Raw genomic sequence first — 26,978 nt, 5'->3', positions numbered from 1 at the left:
TTAATGTATTTTAAAATTATTAGTGTATGGATAAAAATTATTTTTGCTTATTATTTATGTGACTTTTGTGGGTTTCTAGGCCTAATCTTATGTCATGGGTAGGCTTAAGATAATAAACTTCTTACTTTATAATTTGAAAACCTTTACCATTTGAGAGTCTTTTTTTTTTTTTTTTTTTTTTGCCTAATTATACTGACTAGGACTTGTCAGGTCCAAAGGAAAATCTACTTCTCCAAGTTCCCATAGAAAGAGGTGACAAATGACTATCTGTGGATCCTGTTAGCCTATGACTATCTGGACCCTATTAGCATGCCAACATATATGCTGGCCTCCAGGCTTCCTCATTATCATAAGTATCTGTTAAACATTTCAAAGTCCACACCAGCATCCTAGCTCTTCTCTCCTTCCTCCTTACTATAAACTTTGCTAGCTCAATGGTTCCCCTCCTCCCCAGATATTAATTCTCTTTATAATCCTGCAACTTTTCTATGTTCTGTCTCTCTTTGGCCTCTCTCTCTCTCTCTCTCTCTCTCTCTCTCTCTCTCTCTGCTCTGGAGTCTTCTAGATGCCTCTGGCTGTTCTCTCTGCCCCCTTTCCCTCACCTATCTACAATAAAACCTTTCCCTTAACCATACCATAGAGTTGTCATATCGTCAATACATATGCTACTATATTGAAGAAAGTATTGGGGCGAGGGTTTGGAGATTTAGCTCAGTGGGAAAGCACTTGTTTATTAAGTGAAAAGATCTGCTGTGTTCAGTTTTCAGCTCAGGAGGGGAAAGTGCTGAGACAAGTCCCCTTGTACTTCTCCGGACCTTTAGAAAAGCCGTTTTGAGTTTTCTACCATTTAGTATAATTATCATGGGTCTCAAGGCTGCTCAGCACGGAAAGTAAGGGAAGAGTAGTGCTCGAGGACAGATACTTCCTCTGGGTCAGACATCAATCACTATTGCCTGGCACCATGGAGCAGAGTTTACCATGGTAACTGAGAGAATATCAGGACCTTGAAGTCTTGGCCATGAAATAAGCGAAATTAATACAGTGTTAGGCAGCTCTGTGGTAATGGAAACAGGCATGTTAACACTCTCACAGAAGGGGGTTGGTGTCAGCAAATCCTCACCTGAGACTTCAGCCACAGGTCCTTCCTGCCCTGCAGCTGTCTGGGTGGGGGTGGTGTTAGAACTCATAGGAAGTGCAAGTTTGCCTGTGGTTGGGCTTTCAGTAATATATAGCCTTGGTGAGTTATCCTCCATGCTGGTGGCACTCTTCTCTGCTATGGCTGCTTCTGAGTTCCCCATGTTCCTCTAAGTAAACTCAATAAACTAATGTGGATGGAAGTGCTTCTCTGCTCTGTTGTAGCCTTCTCTTGGTGGGTTGGATGTTTCCTCATAACTCTCTATCAAAAGCAATGCAGACAAGAGTGAAGAGTGAGATTCTTACACAATGGTGCTTTAAAAGAGATATACTGAACACGGGCATTAACTCTCTAAGAATACCAATAGTCTGAAACATCTGTCTTACACATATATTTAAGTAGTCTTTTCTTGTATTTCCCTGCGTTTAAACAGAAGAATGGTACAAGAATATAGTGTTTCTTGTTTTTTGTTAAAAATGCTCTATCAGTTTCATTTATTCTAAAACACATGGGCAGATCTTTCCTGTAAACCACTACTACCAGAAAAAGTGCTTTCACAAATTCTGAATCTGAGAACATGTTTGCTTCTTTTACCCCATCTACATCTGCCTATGCCTTTCTTTCAAGCTCACCATTAAAAACATTGCCCCACATACCCTGTAGTCATTTGTTTTCATTATGAATTCGCAGTTGTCTGCTTTCCCTTATTTCCAATAGAAATCTGTGATCATGAAAGGTGACCCCACTCAAGCTGTGATCACCTTGGCAAGAGAATCGAGCTTCTACTCACCACAAAAGACACGTTTAAGTGCCACGAGAGAGTAGGCTTTACCCTAAGGATTGTGTTAGCATCACTTATCAGCAAGCTATAGCACCCTACCAAGGAGGTGCCCCAGAACTATGTGGCCATAACCTCCATCAGGACATTCCTTGCCCAGGGCTCAGGTTCATGTCTTCAAGTGTCTGGTTGTGCCTACAAGAAGCTCTCCAAGTGAAACACCAAAGGCCTTCCTGCGATCCTGTCTTTGCCTTCAGCCTGGTCAATGGAATACTCACTTTTGTCTCTATTCTGCTGCAAGTCTTGCTGACTGAACTAGCTTTAAAGAAACTTCCATCATTTGGGGAGTGTTGTTTGTTTTGGTTGTTAACTGTTTTTTATTTATTTGTTTTGTTTTTCCGAGTCAGTATCTCACTGTGCATTCCAGGCTGGTTATGAATACCCTATGTAGATTAGGATGGCCTCCAGATGGGATTCCTCTTATCTCAGTCTCCCAGAGGAAGAAGTGTGAAAATCTTTTTAAACAAATCTTGATCTTACAGTTTTATTGCCCTGTAAATGCCAGATGCAGGATGTTAAGGCTTTGGGGTGTTACTTTGTACTCAAGTGTGAACCAGATGTATCACAAGAGCTTCCTTACCGTGCTATTTCCAAGACTCAAACCAGGATGTGCTGGTTAGGTGCATGTCAACTCAACATAAGCTGGAGTCAGTTTGGGATAACCTCAATTGTGAAGAAAACCCCACCAGATTGGCCCAGAACCAAGCCTGTGGGATAGTTTCTTGATTAATTACTGGTGGGGGATGGGGGCTAGCTCACTATGGGTTGTGCCATCACTGGGTTTCTGTGTGCTGTGTGCTATAATAGGCTGAGCAAACCATGATGACCAAGCCAGTAATAGCACTTCCGTGACCTCTACATCTTTTCCTGTCTCCAGGTTCCTGCCTTGCTTGGGTTCCCTCTCTGACGTCTTTTAATGTGGAAGTGTGAGATGAAGTAACTCCTTTCCTCTAAAGTTACTTGTGGTCATGGTGTTTCATCACAGCAAGGAAGCCCTAAGTGAGACACAATACACAAAACCTGAGACCCAAATGCTCAGCTAACTTACATATTCTCACTGTCTCATTAAGCAAGCCAAATTCTGCACAGCCACACACATATGTGTTTACTTATTCCATCATTCTTCCTTTGAACAAATATTTGTTGAGTGTCTACCTAAGCTATTCATAGCTCCAAGATACACTAGAGACTTAGTTGTGTGCGATATATCTATATCTATATCTATATCTATATCTATATCTATATATCAATATCTAGATATTGATATTCAGCTTAGTGTTTCTGCAGCCCTTTGGTGGATGTATTTCATTTGTTACTTATTCTTTTCAACTAAATATAAGGTAAGTTTTCAAGTTATTACAAGGAGATGGTAAGTAATAGAATGTTAAAATAGAAATGGCATTCCTAAGCATCTCCATCTATAAGCCCTTCATCCTCACTGTAGGTGTTTTCTTTTTACTTTCCCAGTGTTTCCTGCCTCACAGTCCAGCATTCCAAATTCCTACCTGGTTTGAAACCTCACATAACTAGTTGTGCTAATTAACAGATCCCGTTTCTTTTACTAGTTGTCAGACCCTTGGAATCTAAGGCAGCCTAGGATAGAGTTCTGGAGGTTGCTAGGATGCAGAGTAAAACATATTTGCTCTGGAGACGTGAAGAAAGCCTGTACCACAGTTGGAGGAGCAGGAGAAAATAAGCTATTGTCATGGTGACATGGCTAGTAATAGATTCTCCATGTCATGGCTAGGTGAAGCTTCATTTAACTTAACCACTGTTTCTTTCAGTTGCATTATACAAAAAGTCCCCTGAGTGAACTTGACTGACATTTATTGCCAACAAACGCGAAAGTCTTGAAGCAACAGTCTTCAAACTCCTTGTCAGTGTCTTAGCTATAACAAAGTCTACATGTGTAACATTTTCTCAACTTTGACTGAGTCTAAGATAGTTCATGATCTCAAAGAACTGGATTGCTTGGTCTATGGAAAACCCACACATGGAAAGTGCCTTTCCTTTCTTCATTCTAAAGTTGTTTGCTTCTTCTCCATTGGCCGTTTCAACCCTGACCTGCCTCTAGTGAAGTTAGAAATATCTCTATTTTTTTCCATTTCTATTTTCTCTGTTCCTTATACCAATAATGCCTGCTACCACTTCTCTCACCAGACATAGGAAAAAAAATCTCTTGCCACACTCCTGAGGTTGAGTGTGTTGAGATTGTTTGTATTTGATGTTTGAACTAAAAACGTTTGCTTAGATGGTGGTTACATGCTGGAGTGCCACAGCCAACCTCAGCTAGGCATCCTTTATCACAGTCATAAACCTCACCTCAGAACCATGAAATTACATCCACTATGGTGCTAGCCCCAATCCAAATCTTCAAGTCTGTATGAACTCAAGGTTCCCATTCTTCTCTGGAATTTTAGAACAACTTCAGTGCAAATGAAGTTTTGTAGGCTGTTCCAAGAAGCTATGTAGTATAAGTAATTTAAAGTTGGGGTCTTGTTACTTATAACTCCCCCCTGGCAGGGACTGGTATCCCATAGCAGCGCAGTTCTCAACCTGTAGGTCATAACCCCTTCAAAAGGAGTTGCTTAAGACCATCAGAAAAAACAGACATTTACATTACAATTCATAGCAGTGGCAAAATTACATTATGAAGGAGCAACAAAAATAATTTTATGGTTGGGGGTCAGCACAACACGAGGGACTATATTAAAGAGTCATAGCATTAGGAAAGTTGCAAGCCACTGCTATAGAATGATAAATGTTCACCTGACAAACTGATTATAGGGTATATTACTTTTAGGGGCACAAGCTGGTACCTATATTTTTTTACTCTGGGAAAATCATAGGAATGACATGAGAGTTATAGAAGAATGATAAGGAGGGAGTCTTCAGGAGAAGATCAAGTGGCTGATGTCATCCTATGCAGGGTATCAAAGCAGGACTTTTTGCAGGAGTGGCTAGAAAGACTTGGTAAAGACAAGTGTTTGAAGATTTCCCATTTTAAACCCTGAAGACCACCATGTATCCCTTGCCATCAATGATATCCAAGAAAAAGTATAAAATCCATTATATCCTTGCAGAGATATGCTTTTGCAATGAGCCTGTGATTGCATAACTAGTTGCCTTCCAGATGGAGCAGAAACCACCTGCATGTGTGAGGTGTGGCAGCTATGTATCCTGTGGAAAGATGAAGGCATAGAAGCTACAAGGTCATTTCACACACCCACCATGCCTTCCAGGTTTCCTAGTTGTCTTTATTACTTTTGCATTTCTTTTTGGGGGTGTGGGAGGGGTGTAGGAAAGAAGATAATGGCCTATGGTAGAAAGTATGAAGAGACTGGAATAGACTAAACTGGACAAGAAGTTGGGGCTATGATCCAGACTCTAGCCTAAAGAGAGGGAGGTGAAAACAATGTTGAATTCATTATAAGCTCGTTTATGTAGAACTAGAAATATCTCAGTTTAGTTGTGGCTTCTGTACAGAGTTATACCCTTGGTTGTGAAAGGAGAAACGAATAATAATTGCACCTGTTAAATGGGTACAACATGAGTCTACTCCCTGGAGTGAACAATCCAGGATGTAGGTACAGGCCTGTTGACTACATGTGTTTTTTCCTTGTAGGCAGGTGGTTTCTTCTTAATGACTTTGGTCATTTCATTTTGTTTAAAATGTGCTCTTCTTGAGCATTCTGCATGCTTAGCAACCCCATTAAGGAGGCCAGTTCTACCTTTCATCATGTCTCAACCCGGCTCTTAGCTGTAGCTAAGACCCTACTTAGCACCCACTCGGCTTACTGTAGTGGCCTCTGATTCAAAGCCCTTTCCTCCAGGTTTGCCCTGTTTTGCAAGATGTGTGAGGATTGCATTTGTTAACTAAAACTCCTTAAAGCTCCTTAAAGACCCTCATTGGAGCCCTGTCCATTACAAATGAAGAACACACTTCTCACAATGGCATAAAAGCCATTTTGTAACCACCTCTGAGCTTTTCAACAGTGTGAGCCTTCTTCCTTCTTTAGGATCCTTCAGTTCTGTCTGCATTATATGCTCTAAATCTGGGCATTTGTACTGTTCTCTCTGGCACGATGCCCCTCTTTCCCAACCATACACCATGTGCACCCCTACTCATACTCAGTTTTTTTTAGGTTCCTTTGTTTGTTTTTTTTAAGTTTATTTGTGTGTGTGTGTATGTGTGTGTGCACTCGTGCACCTTATTATATGTACACATTATGGATGCAGGCAGCTACAGGAGCCAGAAGAGTGTTTCTCCAGGAACTGACATTACAAGTAGCTGTGAGCCACCATGCAGGTGCTGAGAACTAAATCTGGATCCTCTGCAAGAGCAGTAAGTGCTTTTAACCAGGAAGTCAACTGTCTAGCTCCTTCCTACGTTATCTAGAAGAGCAATTGGAGTTTCTAAGGTGGTAAGCTTTCACTATGTAAGATTCGGATTTGACGTTTTTATAATCTCTGACATCATCATATCATAACAATAACTACAGGATATGACCAACATTAAAACCACTCATTAATCAATTACTAGTATGATGCTCAAAGTGTCAAGTAGGATCTCAACTAACTTGATAAGCAGTAGTCATTTTCTGCCAGTATGGAAGTCACAGGCAGGACAGATAGAGCCATGCAGGATGCAAAGCAGCATGAAAGGTATGCAGAGTCACCCAGTAGGCTGGATCCAGCTTTCCTAGTGACCAGAGAAGACGTACACATTAAAGAAACATTAAAGGGCCAATGGGATTTGCTGGGCAGGGAAGTGATGAAGCCAAATTCCAGGAGAGGGAATTAGAGTCTCTTATTACTTTGATAGTTCACATAATACTACTGCAGATGGTTAAGTTAGTGAGAACTGCACAAGTAAATGCATAGTCGACAGGATTATTTATTCCATGGCGAGGGTGGGAGTGTTTTCGAGTTGATTTGTATTCACCGCCTGATCATCTCGTTCCTTTCTGTGGGACACATGTGATCTTGAAAGTCTTTTTGAAAGCAGTGGTCTCTGAAAGTTTCACTCAGCACAGTCAGAGCCTTGCTGATTCCAGCGTTATTACCATACGATGCTCTCTGTGTTGACTTCAATTCACATAACATTCAGAGCTGATGGGTTTATTTGGGGTGTTTGGACATATTTACATTTGTGCTTAGGAAAGCATCTTTCTGAACTGTGACAGCAAACTGTGAATTCCACCAGGAAACGGGGCCTCAGAATATTGGCAGGGTTCTCGTGTTCACTGGAATCTGTATTTAAATATCTGCGGGACCTGTCTTGTGGGACACATATGTTCTTATTAATTGATTGCATGTTAATAAAAATAACAAGTTAACAGTTTTAACGCTTTTTCAATGGAAGTGCTAGCATGATAAAACAGGCTCCCATCAACTTCTGTTTGTTTGGATTCAACTTAACTGAAGATGAAGAAACAGCAGAGTTTACTTTTAAAATGAGACACTCTTTCTACCATCCCAGTACCTGGGAGACTGAGGCAGAAGGACCACTTCAAGGCTAGCCTGGGCTACATAGAAACACCCTATCCCAAAAGAGCAAAGAAACAGATACAGGTGCAAGTGTGTGCACATGCACACTCCTCCTCATTCTTCATCCCTTCCCCCTCTCTGATATACACATTTACACACGCATATACATGCACACACAGAAGCACACATGTATGTATACACACATAGAGATTTATAGTTCTTCACATATACTGACTGTGGAATGTTTCCAGTAAGGTTCTGCCCCTCCCTGCCTTACAGTCTCCTTCAACAGACATATTCAGACCAGCCTATTTTTTCTTTAATAATTTCTATTCTGATTATAGAGACTCTAAGCCACAAATATATGAATGCAAACATTCTGGTTCAATTTGCATTGTTCTTTCTTTTCAGCAAAAGGCATAAGAAGTATTTCTGTTGTGTACAACATTGAAGTAGGAGTTCAATCAATTTGAGGATACCAGGAACCTAGTACATTCAAGGTCTAACTGATTTTAAACTATTGAACACTCAAGTCTCTGGGGTGTTGGAATGAAGAATACTAGCTATATATGTGGTAGGGCAGAATTCAGCACGCTCAATGGAATTACTGAGGATCAATGAGTAATGAATATGCGTGTGTTGCAAGATTTTGAGCTGTTTAAGTCACTAGGAAACACTTCTCATTGCTTCTTGAAGAAGGGAAGCTCATGGTCCCAGAACCTCTTACACTGGCAATTCTACTTGGCCTCAAGAGAGGGTGGATCTGAGGTCATGGAGCCGGAGAGTGGTGAGTAAGACTTGATAAAGCCAAATCATTGCCTTTCTGTGATGTTTGCACTTATATGTATTTTATTCTAGTAGCTTACTCCTAATAACACAATTTTGTTTTTATTTAGGACAATGAGTTTGTTCTGTTAAGAAAAATTCTAGCCTGATTCTAATGCCAGACGATGGTGACCTGAGGTATTTGTTGATGAGTCTGAAGGTGGAAGCAGGCAGACTGTCTGCCTACTTCCTGCCTGAGATTCCTACCTTCACTTCAAAAACATGACGATGGTTCAACTTCAGAGGCAGAATCAAATCATGAGCACAACTAATAAAGGATAAGGAACTGCCTGTTTGGGCATTCAACACTGTTGGCAATCATTTTATGAATCTGCCATAATCTTCTTTTTAAACTTGGTGCCTTCTTTGGCTGTCTCTAGAAGGTTCCGTTCACTCTCAGCTATCATCTCCCTCACACTGCAATTGAGAACTCTAGATCCAACAGGTACCTTCTCATCCTCTCACACTGTTGAGCCACATGCTCATCAGCACGCACCCATAATGGACTTCCTGTTAGTGTTAGTGTCCCTATCGGTATGTGAGGATATGACACTTGTGAACTGCTTCCTGTGTCCTCCCTCTAAAACATCCTATATTTGTAAAACGTCCTCTCTCTACTCTCCATGTCAAATAGGACCTTGAATTTCAACTAGTTTATAGATATGATTTAAAATTTCCTATCCCTGTGAAAGTCAACCTATGCCAAGCCAAGCATGCCTGACACATGTCTTCCTCATACTACAGCACTGTATCTCTGATAATTTTTACACTTTCTCAGCTATGCATGACTTCTGCTCCAAACTTCCCATACCCACTTGTTGAGGGTATGTGATTCCAAGTCACATATCTGCTGTGTTTTACTTAAATATTTAATAGCAGTTAAGACAGTCATCACCCTGTCCTGTTGGACTCAGTAGCTTAAACTCAGTAGTTTAAACTCAGTAGCTTAAAACAGCCATTAATTATCAATAAGGAGCTTATGGATTTTCTGGATACTTAATTCAATTAAGTTAGGGTTAGGGTTAGGGTTAGGTTTTGCTGAATTAGGCTGGGATAGTTCTCAAATGCTCTAGGATAAACTAAAACTGTGGATTTGCATTTTTTTCTTGTGCTTTTAGAGATTTATTGTAGAAAGGCAGAGAGAAAGAGAGAAGGTAGAAAGAAAGAGAGAGGCTGTCCATGGCCACATGGAGAGAGGGGGGAAGGGAGAGTGAGAAGGAGGGCTAGAGAGGAGAGCAAGAAAGGTGAGAGCTTAAAGAGCAACTTTACCTATTTGACCAATAGTACTCTATTACTTTTTCCTAGTTACAAAGCAATGGTGGTGCCAACCCACGCCAAGTTTGGGCTTTTACATTGTTCAGAGGCACAGTCTAACTCTGTGGTTCAAGCCACCTTCCCAGTCCTCCCCTGTTCTGCTATTACAGACAGGAATCACCATCCCTGGCTAATTCTTGACTGTGTGTGTTTGCTAATATGGAGAAAAATATTTTGATCTCTACATTTATCTCCAATTTGACAAATATCATAGTTTTGTTTTCAGGTGTAGTGAAGATGAGTAAGAACTCAGTAGAGTCTTTTCCCAGTTTATATTGTCTGCACAAAGGATCACAACAATAATAGGGAAGAATTAAATATGCTTAGGATTATTCATCTCTTCCTGTAGAACTGTGTGAAGAGAAAAGGTTTTTTAGGATAAGTACATGCTGAGAAAGAGAGAGAGAGAGAGAGAGAGAGAGAGAGAGAGAGAGAGAGAGAGAGAGAGAGAGAGAGAGAGAGATTTTGGTATGACTGGAAAGGCTTGCAGCAAAGTGGGTTATCTCTGAAATACATGAAACCTTTTCATATGTAAATAAAGTAAAACTTGGCAGCTGTACCATCTGTGAGAATGTGAGAGTTCTGGGAAAATGAGTCATTCAGTGACAAAGATATGAAACCAGTTTTGAATGTAAAAATATGTGAGCTACTTAAGAGTGCCGGATGCTGGCGTTAGCACTTACTTCTGGCAGTAGAGTATCTAAGATTGACAGGGGCATCAAGAAATTAACAAAGACTCCAAGTCGTGAAGGGGGAAAGCGGTAAGTGGTTACTACCGTTAACACCACATTTTAAAAACTGCTCTAATGTGGAATCAAATCCTAAAGTGTTATGAGAGACCCCATAGTTCTGTGGCAATCTCTGGGCCTAAAAGAGCCGAGCTACGGAGACAATGAACAGTTTGCCAGTGGGATGTATGGAGCAAAAGGCACATGCAGGACAGATGCAGCTTGCCACGTCTCATTTCTTCCTTCTCTGTGTGGCATTGCCTCACTTGTGAGAAAAGCCAGGAGCGAATTTTGATGTGTTTTTAAAGGGTTTATGTTCCCCAAATAATCTTGTGTCAGCTTAAAAATTTTTAGCCTGTGTTTAAGATAATATACTTAAGCTTTCACATGCAAAAAAATTGACTTTTTAAAAATTTACACGGGAAGAGAAAGACAATTAAAATTTGCCATGCAATGCAAACTGCAAGAAGTGCTCAGAGCTGTCCACATCATGACTTTTCCAATGGCAGCTCTCGTCACTGTATGTAGCTAGCCTCCCTTCCATCTCCCATCTCCATAAGAGGGCTCTCCAAATCTGAGTAAAAGTGAAATTTCTCACAGGGAAACAAGATCAGCTCTGTCTGTTTTCCTGGATAGTAAACACATACATCAGAGATAGGCTTCTTTGGAATGTTTTAGGCTTTTCTGCTTATTAAGGAATAAACTATTTTTCTTGTAATGGAAGAAAAAGATCACTTAAAGCCCAGAAACTAACTTGATAAGTTTTCCTTATTCATAAAGTTGGAAAAGTAAGGAATCATATGGAATTCCAATTTTCTCATCTATTTCAAATATAAAATTGACTATTTCTGAGATTCTAAACTATAAAAATGTTATAAAAAAGTCTAACACTGGGAAGAGGTATAGTGGCACATGCCTTTAATCCCAGCACTCAGGAGGCAGAGCAGGCAGATCCCAGTGAGTTTGAAGCCTGATCTATAGGATGAATCCTAGGACAGCCAGAACTATACAGTGAGAACTTGACTCAAAACAAAAACACAAACAGACAAACCCCCCACCAAGGCCAACAATACTGCTAGTGCTCAGCAGTGTGTATTTAGAAAGCTTCCTGGGAGGGAACTTGCCAGTAAGTGAAAGGTCTAGACACTGATGTCACACTGCCAGAGGAAAGCTAGAGCTGACACTGTTTCCCAGGCAACTCCAGGTCAAGTTCTGAGGCTCTAATGACCATTATGAGCAGGGAACTTTTCAAATAGCAGCTCTCATCACTCTATCTATCTGGCTTCTCTTCCATCTCCCATCTCCATAAGTGGGCTCTCCACATCTGAGTTAAAGTGGACATTCCTCACAGGGAAGCAAGGGACCAGCTCTACTAGATGTCTGTTTCTCCACACAAGGCCTAAGATAATTTATACATTGAACTAACATTGTACACAGCTCTCGGAATGTAGCTCATTTAATAAGGAGAGCAGGGTAGTGCATACTAATTATTTTTGTTGGAGGTTCACTTCTTTACAAACTACAGAATTTATCCAGATATCTACTCTCTCAGATGACCACCTTCTCTTTCAAAAATGTCCTTAAAACAGAGTAACACTATTTATGTTACTTGAAGTTAGGCAGGGATAACTGTGATGGGACCCATTTCTTCTAAGGTGACTTCTAACATCATTTGTTTCTGTCTCTGTTCTCACAGACAGTTTAGAAATGCTTTTTGAACTGACAATGAAATATTATGGTTTTCTTGTTAATTAATAAATTAAAGTCTTTGCATATTCATTTCAGAGGTGTCTAAGGAACAAAGTTATGTTCTCCTCTTAAAAACTATTAAATAGGAAGGATACCTCATAAAGCATCTTCTAAGCCAATGAAAAGAAATGTGAAAATATCCTGGAGTGATTGTTTGCTGTTTAAGTGTTAAAAATCAAGTTCCTTGCTTTCCTTAACTTGCTTCATATTAAGCACCATCCAGGAGAAATGACACCATGTTACTTATTTTTTAGTTCTGTGACATATATTAAATATGTGACATGAAAGTTTATAGTAAACGTCAGGTGCACAGTTGCAGTTCTTTAATATCAACAGAACGTGTATCCCACTCTATGCCTATGGACTTAAATGTGTGGAGCACATTCAGTTGGTGGCTCTGTAGTTCACATGGACTTCTGGTTTCATGTCGCACACCATGCTCAACAGCTGCTTAATCACACTTTCCATACACTTGTTGTAGCTTCCGTTCAATTCTTTGATCTTCTCTAGTGTCTGCTCTTCTATTTCATCCGAGAGGTGGCTCTGAGAGCCCATTATCTGTGAAAGCAAAAGATGAGATTTATTTTAACGTATGCCACATCAAAACTGTTAAATTGAACTATTTTATGAACTTCAGCATATTTCTTTGATGGTTACTTGACAGTGTGATTTTTTTTAATTATTATTTTTGCCAGAATTCTATCTTCCGGGAAGACCCTATTAGCATCTTAGTATTTAGTCATTAGTTGACTAAAATATAATGTAACAAAGAAAGTTATCAATTTAAAGGGATGCTGCAGTGAGCCACTGGGAGAGCGATCATTTTCTAAAAGCCAATGGCTTACTCTTAATTTATCTTTTTCTCAAACCAAAGGGGTTGTGACCCCTATGAGGATCAAATGATCCTTGCACAGGGGTTCCCTAAGACCATCATAAAGCACAGATACTTACATGACAATTCATAACAGTAGTAAAATTACAGTTATGGAGTTGCAATGAAATACTTTTATGGGGTCACCACGACATGAGGACTGTGTTAAAGGGTCACAGCATAAGGCTGCGAGCCACTGCTCTAAGTTTAGCCACGCCTCCTCTTCCTTTCTCCCTCCTCCTCTCCTTCCCTCTCTTTCTTTTCTGATATTTGAGTGTAACTCACTCGTTACATCTTTGCCTCACATTCAATATGTAGCTGACAGTGACCTTGACCTTTTCATCTTCTTGTCTTCAACACTTTAGTGTGTCACAGTGCCCCATCTAGGGGTCCTGGGGATCGAACCCAGAACTTCATGAGTGTGCGGCAAGAACTCTATCAACTAAACTACGTGATCTTTCTTGATGGTTCTTCATTTCCTTTCTGTTTTAGAAGTTTCGTATTTAACACAGCCCCAGGCATGCATTAGTGACAGACTTGTGCTGCAGATTTGGTGGGTTACTTTAATTCCAGAGCACTGGTTCTCAACATGTGGGTTGTGACCCCCTTTGTGTGTGTGTGGGGTCAAATGATTATTTCATAGGGGTTATATACCAAATATTCTGCATATGAGATATTTATATTATGCTTCATAACAGTAGCAAAATTATAGTTATGAACTAGCCCCCAAAATAATTTTTTGGTTAGGCGTCACCACAGCACAAGGAACTGTATTGAAAGGTTGCAGTATTAGGAAGAGGAAAAACCATTGATCTATAGTCTAGAAACTTACTGGGTCCTAAGATGGAAATGAAACACATTCCGGACTATTGGATCTACACTTATTTCTGTTTATATTCCAGGAACCAGGAGGACAAGTCAAATCAAAGAATATAATTCTGAGAAGCTACAGTTCTTGAGAGCCAAGACAATTTTAATTCAAAGGAATTGGGATAACTGAGTGTGTAAGAAGTAAAATTTACATACAGCCAATTCTATGTTTCAAAATAGTTGAGAACGACTTAACAAAACAATTCCACAAAATATGTTATTGTTCCTAAATTCAGTAACTTAAGTGAGATTCTACAAAAATGGAACAAAGATTCAATTAAAAGTCTTACTTTATAAAAACCCAAAAGGTAAATATTTTTCAAAGTATTGCCTACACTCAGTACATATCACAGAAGTGTGAGGCTCCTCTGGTATTACAGAGAACTCAGCTCCCGTGCTCTGTAGCTCACATAGGCTTTGGCCTAAACATTTGGAGCATTTTATGAATTGGAAGTTGATCGTCCCGCAGCATTCCATAATGCACTTGAACCAAGAGTATTGTCCCTAAGAGTTTCTCAATTTTTAAACCTTGCCTCATATTGATGCTGATTGTAAGAGACTTGATACTGTCCTTTATAATTGAAATATTTAAGTTGAAGTGATAGAACAAGATGCTGACACCAGGAGGCCATGCCAGGGAAGATCTGCTCTAATGGTTTTATTTTATGCTTGATGTAGCACAGGCTATGGTCACCCTCACATGTGCACCTTTGATTGCTTAGCTGTAAAACTGGCTAGGAAGTGTAGTCTCAGAGTGATGAGGCATAATTATCCAATGCAGAGAGCCAAGCTCCTGTCTGATTTATATTGGCTCCTTCCTGTGAACTAACGTTTCAAAAGGTTTAAGCTAGCCAGTTTCTAACACTATGGTCAGTTTTCTTCTAACTTTAAAATCAGGTGTAGTGGTCACATCAGAAGCACTTACAGAAGATAATCAAGGCTGGCTGTTGTTGGTGTACTGTTCTAGTATGCCATTCCCATGACAGGATTCCCTAACAAGGGTAAGAACACAGGGAGATGCTTACTGATTTGCTATTTTTACAAGGGTCTATTGGACATGGAGAAGTGGTAGGAAATTTAGGGAAACAACAGGGAACACAACAAAGAACCCATAGTTTCTAGAATTATAAGTCTGCAAAGGTGGACAGCTGCAATAAATGCAAATATACAGTATGTCATACAGTGATAAATGCTATGGAGAAAAATGAAAGACCATATTATTTTCCTTTTTTTTTTTTTTTTTTTTAGAGAGGTCACTTTAAATAAGGTGGTCAGGAGGGAAAGCTAACTGTTGAACATAGATGAAGAAAGATGAGCTTGTCTAAATACAAGAGGGCTGTGCAGCCTAGGAATACAGTGAGTGAAGGAGCCACGGAAGCAAGATACTGTTTCTCCTTAGGAAGACAAGAGTAGGTTCAGTGAGGATTGAAAAGTTTAAATAGAAAAGCAGAAAATATAAGCACCAGTCATGAGGGCTGTGCCCACATGCAGGGATAAGAGTTTAGGATGTTGGTTTCCAAACACTCACAAAAAGAACTGATTTTTCTGATTTTTCCACTATATCCTAAAGAGAGTGTGTGTGTGTGTGTGCATGCACGTATGCTCAGAATTGAACTCAGAGTCTAACACTCGCTGGGCAAACACTCTTCCACTAAGCTATAATTGTTCCTATTTTAACAGGGACAATCATTTGAACAAAGAACTGACTGAGAAACTTTCTTTTTCTTTTTACAATTGGGTCCAGGTTCTGAATAGCCATGAGATCCTCATGTATTTCTTAAAATAAAAGTTGTAAGTGGATAAATGAAGATGCCTAAACTCTTGTGCTTTGTTTTGCAATGACAGGTTTCTGAATAGTACTATATTTATTATTTTAATGGTGCAAAAATAGGTCACACAATTTAGCTTTAAAAATAGAACTTAATGCTTTCTTCTAAACCTGTTAGCAATATGGCATGATGTCCTTTCTGAAAATATCATGCTCTTATTTTTATTTATTATTTTATTTTGTTATTTATATATGCATACACACACACACACACATATATATATATATGTGTGTGTGTGTGTGTGTGTGTGTGTGTGTGTGTACATGCAGAGGCCAGAAAAGATACTGGATCTCCTAGAGCTGAGTTACAGGTGGTTGTGAGCTGCAAGATGCTGGGAATTGAACTCAGGTCCTCTGCAAGTGCAGGAAGTCTCTTGACAACTGAACCATCTCTCTGCCCAATCATGCAACTTACCTTTCACTCTAAGCTTCATACACTTAAAAATGATAGTGTAAAAGAAAAGCCGGATTTTTAAAAAAATATTTCAATGACAAAATTACTGAATGAAGGTATCCAGTTGCCAAGGAACCATAAGGAAATAGCACGGGCTTTCCTTGTGTCTTTGTTTTTGAAACAGCATCAGGATGCCTTGAGGTCAGCTCCTCGTGGTCCCACGTCCTGATTCTGGTATTACAAGGGTGTGTGGCACCACAGGGTTAGGGACATGGCTCTGCTAAAAGAGAGTTGGTCTAACAAATTCATTTTGCACTTTAGCCTGAAAAGTAGTCATGGGTTCTGTTATTAAACATTAATCCAATTCATACCTACCTACCTACATACATACGTTAAGAGTACTTTAACCCTTTCAGTTGTTTATTTGATGATGTGAATACAAGTGCTCACGATACATCAGATAGCAACCGAGTGGCTTTTACACATGAAAACAAAATTAGTAATTTATTTGTTTAACATTTAGCCGTATGTTCAGCTTTGGCTGGACTGTATATGCTGAACTCCAGCAGGTTGTTCTAAGGTTCCGCCTCACCCGTTACACACAGGGACACCTAGTCTGAGCACCCGGAGACGGTGCCAGAGTCTTGCTCACCTTAGACTGCTTCAGGCGGAAGTCCTTCTCCATCTGCATTCTGTACTGGTCCGTCTCCGCCACAGCTTCTTCCTTAGCTTGCCTCAGTCGCTTTCCTTTTCCTGAGAATTAACCGCAACAGAAGTACCTTTGAAAATAGTTTTTCTGATACAGGTCTCGCTATGTAGCCCTCGCTGGCCTGGGACGTGCTTCATACCTTAGGCTGGCCTCAGATTACGGCTGCCACTTGTGTGCTGGTGTTAAAGGTGTGCACTACCACACCTGTGACCTTCAGTTAAGCGCTGGAATTGCTCTTGCAGAGGGTCCGATTTCAGTCCCCAGATTTCATTTCTAATGGTTCCAACTGCCTGTGTCTGAGAGTGCACACTCACGGGCACAAGCTCACACACATAAACACGCTTCAGAAAATAGTAGTAAAAAGTAAACATTTGAGCTGGAGAGATAGCTCAGCCATTAAAGGTAGCTCATTTATCTTTTAAAGAACACAAATGACTTTTCCTTTAAAGTACATTGATAAATCTCCTCTCTGCCCTCTTTTTAAAAACGATTTTCCCCCATTATGTCAAACTTCATTAAAATAATATTCATTTTTTTCTTCAATTGGGTTCTTTAGAGCATAGAGCAGCAACTTTCTTTCACACTTAAATAGTAATTTAAATATCTACCCATATACCCACAGCAGTAACAGCTAGAGAACAGCTTTTAGCTGTCACTTACTCAAAAAAGACATCATTTGGTCAGATTTTATTTTATTTTTTAATTTTTTTTGTCCTGACTGGCTGCCAGGCATCCTTCAGTCCACACCAACTGGATCCTATTTAGCGCTGGCAGATCTCCAAAATCATTGCAGACTGCAGCTCAGACTCTATCAAATGACTTTCAATTTTTAAAGCATTTTATTGGGACTTTTTTTCTTCCCATTTGCTACCTTAGAAATGTCTGAATAAGCCCCACAACACATCAAAGTAGTTTTTTTCTTTTTCTTCTGGTAGCTTTCTCTGAGGGGGACTTGAAAGAGGCAGTAAAACCAATTGTTTTTAATGGTTGAGAGATTTAGCTAGGTAGCCTTCTTTCCTTTTATTAAGAGCAAAGGTGTAAGCCTTAAGCCACAAGACAAGCTAGATGAAAGTCCTCTACAAACACAGCAGTGGGGACCATTATTCATGCACATGAGGTGTGTTCTTTTGAGAAGAGACTGATATTAATGACCGCTATGTCTCCACCAGGCTCCACTTTCTGGGGGCCAGGCATGAATGCCCTGTAGCTTTAAAACTTTAAAGAAACTCTGAACTTTATTATTTTCTCTCTCAATCATTGCCATTTTCGATGCCATGTTCTTTGTTTATCTGACGTGGTTTACTCTCTGATCATGTCCTAAGTCCAGGTTATGAATGTTAACTATTATCCTATACAGAGTTTGAACTAGATACTTGCTCCTCATTAAATAGCAAGAAGGAACTTTTAAATTTTAATTGTATTTACTATTATTTCTCTCTCTCTCTCTCTCTCTGTGTGTGTGTGTGTGTGTGTGTGTGCTTCTCTGTGTGTATAGATGTCAGAAGACAATTCACTCTGTAGAGTTCATTTTCTCTTTACACTTCTGTGTGGGATCAAACTCAAACTCAGCCTTCCAGGCAAGGGCTTTTACCTGTGGAGCCATCTCACTGGAACAGGAAGGAAAAAAAAGTCTTAATATAAACATTTATCTGTCACCTGTATCTTTGTAGCATTTACACCAAGTGCAGATTGCTTCTAAATTTCCCTCCTAGCTGGGCAGGAGTTGTTTTGGTAGTTACTGAAAACATATTTAGAATAAAGCCTGAGTCACTGTGATATAAATTACCTTCGACATTTGGCTAGAACGGTGTCGTACTTGTTTGGGATAGATAATGATCCCTGTTTCCACGCCCTCTAAGCATAAAGCCGGATGGAAACTAACACTGCCTTGATGCTGGGAGATTAGTGGAACACAGCAAGCCTTGCCATCTGCCTATTGGTTAATGCCTCCTGACAGTTGTAGACCCTAAATGCTTCAGGACCTTATGGCTCTAAGCAGTTCTTGGCAGCAAACATACCCCACTCACAGAGATTCTCTTGTTACATCTTGTCATTAACATCAGTACAAAAATACAAACTATGTGTTAATATTTTCTTAGTGATGACTTGTATCCATAATTACCTTACAGATCGAATGGTGCAAAAATATTCCTGCTCCCCATCTTAATCCCCTAATAGGTAATATTACCTGTTTCAAAGTTGTGACTCTAGTTCAATTTTGAAAATGGCAATAAGAGGGAAAGCTCTGTGTGCATGACCCCTGAGCAGAATCCAGCACTGCCCTAAGAGATTCCATCACACAGCAATGGGCTTGGAGCCGGTTTGTGATTCCCCTGTCCTGGCACCGCTCACCTGCTGGTTCACATTCAATTACAGAGGAGAGCCACAGGAAACCACTGCTGGCACAGCAATTTTCTGGATAGACTCAGCAGCTGCCCCTGTGTGAGAGCCTGTGTATGCTACACCTGATTTAACCCAGTGGACGAAATGGAAGCCTAAAGTTGCTGGTTTAGTTGGAGGTGATGCAAAAGGAGTGCATCAAATCCACTCGTATTAACCTCTAACTTGCTTCTGTCTGTGTATGGGAAGAGGACCAAAATTTGAAAGTGTACCTATTTCTTAAGTATTAAAACAGTCCCTATGAACTAAAAAAAAGTTCATATTTTTATTCCCAATATAATCTTTATCAACATAGAGATGAGCACATGAGAGAACCTGAATTTTTTTTTTTTTTTATGTAACAGTTGAATTTATAGCCCTGCAGTACTTACAAGGATATACAGACTTATCAGGCCAAGAGTTGAGTTCTGATTTGGAGCTCAGAAAACGTATTCATTATATGTTTCATGTTTTAAAATAAGGGTTCAAAGGGTGCTGCAGAGTGGACCCAGAGAAAGGGTTACCTTTTGTCTCCAGTTCTTTGTCTGGTGATTCTTGACCACCTCCTATAAAAGCACAGAGCCAAACACAGAGAATGAAGAAATACACAGCACATAGGGTTCTTGCCATGGAGAAGGTGCTATTAATTCAGCGTAGTATGGAAGTATGTATGTCCTGCCCCAACTTCCAAGGGCATTATCAAACAAAATTTCAGAGAACATATGAGATCTTACTGGGAAAATAATGACACATTAATCTTGCTTCTGTTTGCTCTGCAGTCATTGAAAAATCATATTTATAGAGAGAAATGTCTTAAGCTTGTGGAACATAGATGCTTATCCACAACCCATGCCATCATCCTGCATGTTTAAGCTATCATTATAAGCCAGGGATCTAAACAGACAACACTATCAGGGACTCTATGAAGATTGGTTGGGGAATATCATAAAAACTATGGAGAGAGTCTGGATAGCTGGAGTGATGGACAGGGCAATCTGGGAACTAGAAAAGGACAAGCTAGGTAGGGAGACATTGTAAATAATTCCACCTGAATAAAGACAGTCAGTTTTCCATGTTTGAACCATTGTACAGACAGACCTGTTCTACATTTATTCAGTAATTTAACTTAGAGAACCCCTGCAATGTGTTTTCTAGAGAGGAAGGGGGATGCGTACACATTGGAGTGATGTTCCAACATGTGGGAAAGAATTTTAAAAAATTAACAGGTCAAAGCTAAAAGTGTTCTGTATAGGAGATGGGACGCAAGGCTCAAAGGTATGCTGCTTAGCTGCATATCTAGGGCAAGCTAAGACTGTGTGTCCTAAGATACAAACAAGTACCAGAGACACCAAGACACCGCACTCTAGCTTTGGCTGCTATTAAAAATAATTTCATGGAAAAATGGGGTTTTGTTTTTAATCATCTCAGAGGGGACTCAGAATTAGACAGTCTATATCACAGAGAAGACACTGAAAATTTCGAAACTATAAGCAAGTCATTTAGAACTTCTGAGTCTTTGTTCTCATCCAGATGGAAATAATCATCTCCCACACCAAGTCATCTTGAAGAGGAGCAAAAGATAGTCAGGAAGCTCATGGTGAAGACTAGGTGTTTAATGAGTCTGAATACTCTAGATAGGAGGCACTGATGTGAGGACAGGTCCGGGAATGTCACTAGAGAGCCTCCTGAAAGCTCCTCTGAGGATATCCAAGGGTTGATAATCAGAATACCATTGAACAGCTATGTCTGCAATTCAGGAGGACGGATGGGGAAGGAAGATTAACATGTCAGTCATCAAGGTCTTTGTATGTGCTGTGACAATGGCATCTGAGCAGAAATCAAAAGAGAACATACAGAATGAAGAGAGGGCTACTATTTTAGGGTAGGGAAATAGCAACAGCCAATCTTCAGTATCAGCTATATGGTAGAAAAGTATGGAAAAGCAAAAGAGGCAGGAGGCCATGACTCACTACAAGCTACCGAGAACTGAAGTGAGACACCCTGTGAGTTCGTATTACAGAGTGTCTAGTGTGTATGTTTGTACTAGCATAGAGCCTTGGGTATAGCAGTGTAAGGTCACAATCCTTACTGTCAGTCTGTATTCTGAATGTAATCCTGGAGACAGATCATAGACTATATGTGTATAACATGGCAGGGATATTGAGCATTATAAAGAATAAAGGTGGCTAAGGGTAGAGAGAAATTGTGAGAGGTTGTGGTTAAGACAGGTAAGCTCTCTTGGAAGAAATGGCAAGTGAGCATAGGAGAAAGTCAAAGGGCCCTGTGGCTACCTGAAGTTCAAACATCATCCAGAGAGAAGGGACACTCAGGACAGCAGTCCTAAGCTAGGAAGTATAGTGTGCTTAAAGAGCAATACTAGAAAATACCTGAAAGGAAAAATCTTGATTTGGGGGATCTTGTTAACTTAATGATAAATCCTTCTTGATTGAAAGAATGCTATTGGTTTCAACAATCATTAAAATCACTGGAAAAATAAACACGTTGTCAGGAAGAAAACTGTAACAAAACAATCATCAAAGGCATCTCTGGTGACCGTGCCTGTTACCAAGTCTTCATCTGAGTCTTTCCCTTCACCTCTATTTTCCATGATGCCTTAATGTGCTTTTCTTTTTGTTATATTTTCCTCTTAAAAATTATAACAAAACTGCATAGATCTTGGATTAGATTTATCTAAAGACTGTTACTAGACAAAACTGTTCTGGTGTTTTCTACGACTTACTCAAAGATGTGAGAACACAATATACTCAAGAAATACTCTGTTATTGGGTGGATTATAAAGAAAGAGGAAGTATTTACAGGCCTGCAAAGTATATAAGGCAGGGCTATGAAACTTTATATACAGATTTTATTTTATTGGTTTATTAAAAGTCATGTATTCATGAACCAACACATCTACTTTCAGAGTGGAGATTTTATTAAACAAAGGAGCTTGTCCAAAAAACCTGATTATCTTCAGATTTGGAAACAAATGAGAGATTTGATGCCTTACTAAAACTGACAAGTGATATACCCATGAAAGCAAGACTGAAGGACTGTGTGTGCAGATGTTACCTCAGTAGAAAGCAAAGATGTTTCTTGAGTATATTTTGCATCTAAATGATTCACTGGGAGACTCAGATGAGAGAAGACCATGAAGATCAACATCTTGAGGTTCTTTGAAAGGCAAAGGACCTTGTTATGTGGAGAGGGAAGTTTCGAATCTTTCGCAATTGTTAGTGCAGTTACTTGAGACCACACCATGAGGAGGTAACTGTTCCCAGAGGTGTCCTGAGATGGAGGAAGTGTCCACAGTCAGGTGAGGACAATGACCTGTTTGGGCTATGCAGTCATTAAGAAGCAGAAGTCAGATTTGTACCAGACTCCTCGCAGGGAGAGCTGAGCTTTGTAGAAGGCAGGAGGGTGTATCTTTTACAGTCTAATTGTCTGTACCTCCAGGGAACGTCCATGATTGATCAGTTTTTCTCATATCCAGATGTAAATGTTTAAGTGTTTACCATAGCTTTTGGTGTACATCATATGATGCACTTTATAGCTTTTAAGTGAACACATATGTCATTCTCTGTAGCTTGAAAAGCAGGTGACTAAAGTGTTTGTAATAGGTCGTGATACATGTTATAAAACAGTTTAAAAATACAGGCTTTTTGTATGACGTTGAACACCATGCATGGGAACATTCCTTCACATGGAGCTCTGGAGCATTCTCATGTGTAAGAGTGTGAATGCCATAAAATAACCATTTATTTCAGAGAAGGACAAGACTCCCACCCTCCTGTTGATGCTGGCATTGTGGATTTCTGATTCAAATCTGATTGATGCTTCTGCTCAATGTCAAGATCTGGACCTCCAGGGCAAATCTGTGATAGTCCCTTGTAAAAATGTAAGTTGTATGAAGTAACATGCGGCTTCTGTTTTGATTAATGAACATGTACAGAGCAAATGTTGACTCCAGGATAGCAGTAAACCTGCTTGTCCCTGTATAAGCACTGTGGCTGCTTAGCAGGTAAGAATATTCATCAGAGCCTTCCTTGGTAGGCTTAAGCATATTCTGTCAAGATTTCCCTGCATAGAGATAGTCCCAGACCTGGCAGTAGGGCTAAATAGAAGTGATCAGATTTCTCCTCCATGCTACACCATTTCCCTACTGTTTATACTTTTGACACTATACATCTAGAATAGGTATTAAAATGAAATATATTTACATATTCAGTAATATATTCAGTTTTCAGTCATATGTATATGTATGATTCATTTTTCTTATCCTTCAAAGACATGTGTAGATTATAGATTATATAGACAACTATAGCCATAAAACATGCATATGTATGGACTCAGAGACTCAAAATTTTACATCAAGAAATAGCGACGTTTCACTCCAGTGGATGGATTTTCTTCTCTGCTCCCTCATAATTGGACTTTTTCACCTGTTCTGCAGCCCTGCCTGCTCTCCTCAAAGCATCTTGTTTAGTCTCCAGTGAGGAAACTTGAGAGCTGGTTGGGACAGGCCTTAGCAACTTTGGGAGAATTCCTGGTGCACCATGCCTACAGTTCTTTAACCATGCCCCTCCAGACATTTATAAACTCTTTTATTTATAAACTCTTATGCGACAGCCTTGCTGGGATCTAAGGCAGGACTGTCTAATGGGCTAGATTAGTTTTTTCCCACACAACATATATATGATATAATCTCTTTGTGCTTAGATTTTCCCAAAACAGTGAATAAGGCTAAATATATTTTTTTCTCCCTCCTTTTCTTTCCTCCATCTCCTGACTGTTTCTTTCTCTTACAAAAGTGTACTCACCCACAATGCAGAACAACTTTCTGAGTTTCTGACTTTCAAATAAATTTAAGAAAGGGATGGTGATGAATTATAACCTTACTCCAAATCTCTGTTCTGCTTATGTATCACATTTTCAAGTGAACATTTTTTTCTGGGAAAAATGATGTATATATATGTGTTTATTAAAATGATAACTACATGTGTCTCTTTTATTCCTTGATCTCTTTTGAACCGGCATTCTCTCAGTCTTTAGCACACCAAGTACTTCAATAAGTTAGACCTGAGGTCTACTCATGAGGTTACACCACCACCACCACATGCATACTCACCCAACTGAATGAGTGAAATAAAAACGACGGGACATGGGAGGAGGGGCCACACACCAAGCATGTTCAGGGTATCTCCCTTGGCCACAGATCACTTAAGAACTGAATACGTCTGGTGCTGCTGTAATCAAACTGCCACCTGCTGACAGGGAGGGGCAAAACAGCCTTGCTAGGGCAGCCTGTGCCAAAGTCTCTTCATGGCATTTAGAGGACATCCTGACATGCTCTGGAAGTCTTAGCTCAGCAGTGCTGGGAGTCAAAATATTTTTCAAATTGTTTTGAAACCCGTGCCATTTACTATTATAGACTGATTAGGTGGTCACTATTAACTATTGGGTGACTACTGGCTTGGATATTCAGGAACTAAGACATGGTATATAAAATAAATTTGTATACACACACACACACACACACAGCACAGCACACACATACACACACAAAGGTGTCCGTTAATACAATGGCTTTTTGGAGCACAGATAATAAAATATGCCGTTTCAATATGATTTCTGCGGAATGATTGCCCAAGGTCTGCATAGTCACTGACGGAGGAGGAAGAAACTTTTGTCCGTATTCACTATGACCTCCAAAGCACAGCGTCCTCAGTGGCACTCACTCCTAAACAACTTGCATAATTAGTGATAGTTCTTCTTTAAGCACTTTGAGTAGAGTTGGCAACATTTATTGGAACCGCAGAGTAATATTGATCGGATATGTGCCCAGTACCATCCTTGAAACAAAGATAACATGTCTGTTGTATCTTATAATAGTTTATTATTCCAGGAATTTTAATTATGAGTAGAGATATTTGAATACAATTCTTGAGAATTTTCTAGACTATTTAAACTGGTAGGTTCTGGATTGCTTGCCTTTCTGTAACATTATTGCGTTCACACTCTCATGCGATTGCATGCATGGTTTTGTCATGGCAAAAGGGTATAGAGTGTTAGTAATGGTTTTAAGTACCTTCCTCCTTCCCTGCCTTTGCTGTCACCCCTCTAGAGTCGTGGTGGTGCTCACATGGTGGAATGTTCAGAAACAAATTCACCATAAGAAAGGGGAAGGATTTTACTGCCACTGCAAACACCAGAGAATGAACACTGTCTGCCTGCTTCCTGTCTGGCATCCCAGAAGTCATATAAGCAACATTTTAGAGACACTGCAACCCCCTTCCTATCCGATTTTGAATCTATCTGCAGACAAAGCAGGAAAATGCTATAAAGATGAATGACACTTCAAATTGTTACATATTAGTAAATGATAGAGAGAATCCTGGAAAAACATAGATCTTGGCTTAGGGAACCAGAATTCAAGATGTCAGTCTTGTATTAAAAACTATATGAAATGTCTATACTGCATTGTTTAGGAGCTGGCTGCAGATGGAGACCTGGTCCAACTCCTATCGGTTCCAAGTCTTCTCTGTGTGACCCTGAGCATCCTGAAAATGCTGCTTAGCATCATGTCTTCCTTCCACAAAGACCATTGTGAAAAGTAAACAAAATAAATACTGAGCATGGTAGCTGATTTTTTGACTTTTAAAATATTACCTTGGGCAAATCATAAAACCTATTTTTGCATTCATGAATTAGAAATAATTTCCTTACTCATACCATGCATGTCAATGAGAGTAGGAAGAAAGTTAAAGACACTCACATGCAAACATAGATATATATATGTCTAAACCAGAAGGCAGCAAGTGAGACTAAAACAGAGACATTTAAGGTGTTGGGATGTAAAAGGCTATCCAGAGAAGGAAAGCAAGCTGTTAAACGTTATCCCAATTTAATGAAACTGTAAATAGCTGCTCAAAAAGCACCAAGCAATTTGGTTTAATTTGTCTTCCTCTTTCCCTGCCTTTGCCGTCACTCCTACTAGAGTCTTCTCCTCTGTTGTTGGTGCTCACGTGACTGGGTGTTCAGAAACCAATTCACCACAAGGAAGGGAAAGACAGTTACTGACTAGTGATGGACTTGATCAGAAAGTTGCCTGTCTCTACACCATTTCACAGTACTGTGCCAACTGAGGTGTGAGTGTGTAAAAGAAGATGCAGAGGTAGGCTTAAGCCTATATCCATAACCTCAGAGCTATTCATTTTGCACAAGGCCTCTCAAAAGCATCCACCCCAATTAACAAAAACCCCTTCCTGCTGTGGAGTGTGGAACATACAGCTGCAGAGGTCCTCCTAATGGCTTAAGGTTTCACTAGGAAAGTGGTAACATCACAGTTCAAATCCAGGTCTGCCTGACAAGGACTCCCATGGTCCTCTCCCTTGTCCCTCTGCATTTTCTGACCAGCCTCTTGGGTGACACTTACTTTTCTTTGCCTCATCTAGCTTGTCCTTGGCCCTTTTCTCTGCCTGCAGGAGCTGTTGGATCCCTTGAGACTGGCTGGTCATGATGTCTTGCTCCAAGGAAGGTGACTTCGGTGGAAGCTGGGAGATACGGGTCCTTTTCAACTTGTTTTGTCAACAGTGAACACATAGGTGTTTGTTCCAAACTGGCCTGATTGGATCAGAGAGTTGGATGCCAAGGTGAGCTCAAGGAGGAATCCAGGAAAACAAGTTAATGACTCCAAGACACTGGCAATTCACTGTCACTGACTTGAGCTCTGTATTAACAAGGCAAACTATACAGGGCTCCCAGGTTTACTTAAAGAAATAGGTAAGACATCTCTAAGTACACTATTTGCCACCATATTCCCCCACATCCCAATACTGACCTGTTGCT

General features: G+C 39.9%; 1 protein-coding gene across 1 annotated transcript; it reads right to left on the bottom strand.

Annotated features, from left to right (window-relative positions):
- Nucleotides 1-12,325: 12,325 nt before the first annotated feature.
- Nucleotides 12,326-26,669, bottom strand: Atp6v1g3 (ATPase H+ transporting V1 subunit G3). Its single transcript, XM_021176432.2, has 3 exons — nucleotides 26,566-26,669; nucleotides 16,695-16,795; nucleotides 12,326-12,637 (listed from the first exon to the last, which is right to left on the bottom strand). The coding sequence occupies exons 1-3, from the start codon at nucleotides 26,645-26,647 to the stop codon at nucleotides 12,464-12,466; spliced, it is 357 nt and encodes a 118-aa protein (XP_021032091.1). The 5' UTR covers nucleotides 26,648-26,669; the 3' UTR covers nucleotides 12,326-12,463.
- Between the last annotated feature and the right edge of the window lie 309 nt (nucleotides 26,670-26,978).

The sequence above is a fragment of the Mus caroli genome, chromosome 1 (assembly GCF_900094665.2).
Source record: "Mus caroli chromosome 1, CAROLI_EIJ_v1.1, whole genome shotgun sequence".
NCBI classification, from domain to species: domain Eukaryota; kingdom Metazoa; phylum Chordata; class Mammalia; order Rodentia; family Muridae; genus Mus; species Mus caroli.
This window is presented reverse-complemented; position numbering and strand designations above follow the sequence as displayed.

Coding starts and splice junctions, on each gene's coding strand:
- Atp6v1g3 (XM_021176432.2), bottom strand. CDS start 26,647: ATGACCAGCCAGTCTCAAGGGATCCAACAGCTCCTGCAGGCAGAGAAA. Junction 16,796..26,565: donor GCTAGATGAGGCAAAGAAAA/GTAAGTGTCACC, acceptor GTTAATTCTCAG/GAAAAGGAAAGCGACTGAGG. Junction 12,638..16,694: donor TCCGCCTGAAGCAGTCTAAG/GTGAGCAAGACT, acceptor TTGCTTTCACAG/ATAATGGGCTCTCAGAGCCA.